At 41.9% G+C, this 3,005-nt stretch overlaps 1 protein-coding gene across 1 annotated transcript; it reads left to right on the forward strand.

Moving 5' to 3' along the window:
- The first annotated feature begins 680 nt into the window (after positions 1 to 680).
- Positions 681 to 3,005, forward strand: LOC143632103 (subtilisin-like protease). The gene is made up of 3 exons (XM_077100685.1): positions 681 to 1,781; positions 1,974 to 1,977; positions 2,014 to 3,005. The coding sequence occupies exons 1-3, from the start codon at positions 681 to 683 to the stop codon at positions 2,871 to 2,873; spliced, it is 1,965 nt and encodes a 654-aa protein (XP_076956800.1). The 3' UTR covers positions 2,874 to 3,005.

Genomic DNA, 3,005 nt, shown 5'->3' on the forward strand with positions numbered 1-3,005 from the left:
AGGCTAACGAGGATATTTCTTCTAGCGACTATTGGAATATTATTTGTCACTTAATTTACCTTGACAGGTAGAAAATATAATTAATACTTCCAAATTCAGTTGATGTTAAATTAGCTGATTGTCCAAAGCTTGAAGCAAGAAAGTTATGCCATTTCAAGAAATGGCAATGCACCAGGAAAAGATTCCTTCTTGGGCCCATAAGAGTTCATCAAATTTCTACATTAAGAAACACACAGAATATTAAACCAAAACCAATTGTAGTTATCTTCAAACTAATCAAGTTTAGTGGCCATTTCGTCCGATGATAAACAAACATGAAGACTAAGAAAACCCTCCTTAATAGCAAAAACGACATGCGTATCTAACTGGCTAACATTCTACACAAACAAACTCAAAGCTGGCTGAGAAAGTGATTGTTAGCAGGCCCGATACCTTTGCAGTTTTTGGTAGATATAAGAAACTCAAGTATGTTCCTAGATAATAAACCAAAACGAGAATGACAACAACATACTTGCTGATTAAGGATAAATACTAATCCTGAAAGCAATAACAAATGTGTTTTAAGTGATAAATCAATCTTCTTTGTCTTAAAAGCAAGATATGGCACTATGAAAACTAACAAACTTTCAAGGGGTTTAAACCTTCTTTTTCAATAAACACTGAGAGACTCGAGATACAAAATGTCGCCAACAATTGGTCTTGTGTTCCTTCTCACTTGCACCACCTTTTTCAATGTACTTCTCACCAAAGCCACTGAACTCAAAACTAACATTGTCCACTTAAGTTCCCCTGAAGTCCAGACCCTCAACACTGACGAATGGTATGATTCATTTTTGTTAAAAGTAGCTGCGCGATCAAACGGGAAACCAGTGATGGTTTTCAAGTACTATCATGTGATTACCGGATTTGCTGCTAAAATGTCAGCCGATCAAGTAAAGGTGATGGAGAGTTTGAGTGGAGTTTTATCCGTGCGGCCTGAAGGTGTGTATCAGTTACAAACAACTCGTTCACCTCACTTTCTGGGCCTGCACCATAATTCAGGTCTGTGGAAAGACTCAAACCATGGGAAGGGAGTCATAATCGGGCTTATAGACACTGGAGTTACTCCATCGCATCCCTCGTTTAAGGACGATGGTGTCCCCCCTCCACCGTCGAAATGGAAGGGTAAATGTGAAGTGGCAGGGTCATGTAATAACAAGCTGATCGGATTAAGAAGCTTTGTTAACGAAAGTTCTCCGGTAGACGAGGAAGGCCACGGGACACACACTTCAAGTACCGCTGCAGGGAATTACGTAGACAACGCAAAAGTTTTCGGATTGGGGAACGGCACTGCAAGTGGGATGGCACCACTGGCTCACGTAGCCACTTACAAAGTATGTGAACCCTTAGGTTGTCTAGGCAGTGCTGTCTTAGCAGGTATGGATGCAGCTATTGAAGACGGTGTTAATGTGTTGTCACTTTCACTTGGTGGATTTTCCAGGCCCTTTTATATTGAAAGTATAGCACTTGGCGCCTTCAGTGCCATGCAGAAAGGGATCTTCGTGAGTTGTGCAGCAGGTAATAGTGGGCCAGCTAGTGAATCATTATCAAATGAGGCCCCATGGATCCTTACGGTTGGTGCTAGTACAATCGATAGAAGATTCCAGACAACAGTTATTCTTGGAAACAAGAAGAAACTTCATGGTGAATCGTTGTACCAACAAAAGGGTTTCGAGCAGAAGCTTCGGCCTCTTGTTTACCCCCCAAACGGGTGCAATGAAGGGTCGTTGGACCACATTGATGTCAAGGGGAAGGTAGTGTTGTGTGATCTTGATGAGCACATTCCTAATGTTTATATGGGAAGGATAGTTAAGGAGGCAGGAGGAGCTGCCATAATTATTGCTAATGACATTTCTAATGGTGAGAGTATAGCAGCACATCCTCATGTTCTGCCGGCTTCATATGTCGGTTACAAGGAAGGGGCTGAGATTAAGAAGTATTTGAGCTCAACTTCTTCTCCCGTTGCAACTATACGTTCTGATGGAACTGTAGTCGGGATAAAATCAGATCCAGAGATTGCTTCTTTCTCATCAAGAGGGCCTAACCTTGCAAGTCCTGGAATCCTAAAGCCAGATATTACTGGACCCGGTGTGGACATCCTTGCAGCGTGGAATGAGCCGGTCGACAACCAAACAGGAACCAAAGCAGCATTTAACGTCATAGAAGGTACATCGATGTCTTGCCCTCATCTTGCAGGCATAGGCGCGTTGCTCAAAAGTGCGCATCCAGAATGGTCTCCAGCTGCTATCAAGTCTGCAATAATGACCACTGCTAGTCAAGTAAACCGAAACGGAGAGCCCATCGTAGAAGAAAGCGGGTATCTAGCTGACATACATGCCATTGGATCTGGTCACGTAAACCCACCAAAAGCCCATGAGCCAGGCTTTGTTTTTGACATCCAGCCCGATGACTACATTCCTTATCTTTGTGGGTTAGGCTATACGCCCAAACAAATTGAAATCATCGTTAAAAAGAAATGTAATTGCTCAAAATCGATAACAGAGGCAGAGTTGAATTATCCTTCTTTCGTGGTATCTCTAAAAAGAGGCGGCAGCAAAACATACTCAAGGACGGTGACTAATGTTGGTTTGCCAGAAGCTTACACAGTCAAGGACACTTCTGTACCAGAGGGTGTAAGTGTTAAGGTTGTGGTTCATAATGATGAGGGTGTCATGGGCTTCACAGGAGTGCAACAAAAGCGAACATACGATGTAACGTTTAGTCGAGATGCTAAGGATAAGGAGAAAGCACCATATGGGCAAGGGCATATGACGTGGGTATCTAACACCGGAAAGTATACAGTTAGAACCCCGTTTTCATTCAAGTTTGAATGAAGATCCAGATATTGTATAACATGAATTAACATCTATGTATGGTTTTATATATATAATAATAAAGTAATATGATTGGAAGGAAAGAAAAGGTAATATCAATGCATGCTTTCATATGTTCCTGTGAATTCATGT

The sequence above is a fragment of the Bidens hawaiensis genome, unplaced genomic scaffold (assembly GCF_021521415.1).
Source record: "Bidens hawaiensis isolate Kalapana, Puna unplaced genomic scaffold, B.hawaiensis_p1.1 tig00006365_1, whole genome shotgun sequence".
In the NCBI taxonomy this organism is placed as follows: Eukaryota; Viridiplantae; Streptophyta; class Magnoliopsida; order Asterales; family Asteraceae; genus Bidens; species Bidens hawaiensis.

Coding starts and splice junctions, on each gene's coding strand:
- LOC143632103 (XM_077100685.1), top strand. CDS start 681: ATGTCGCCAACAATTGGTCTTGTGTTCCTTCTCACTTGCACCACCTTT.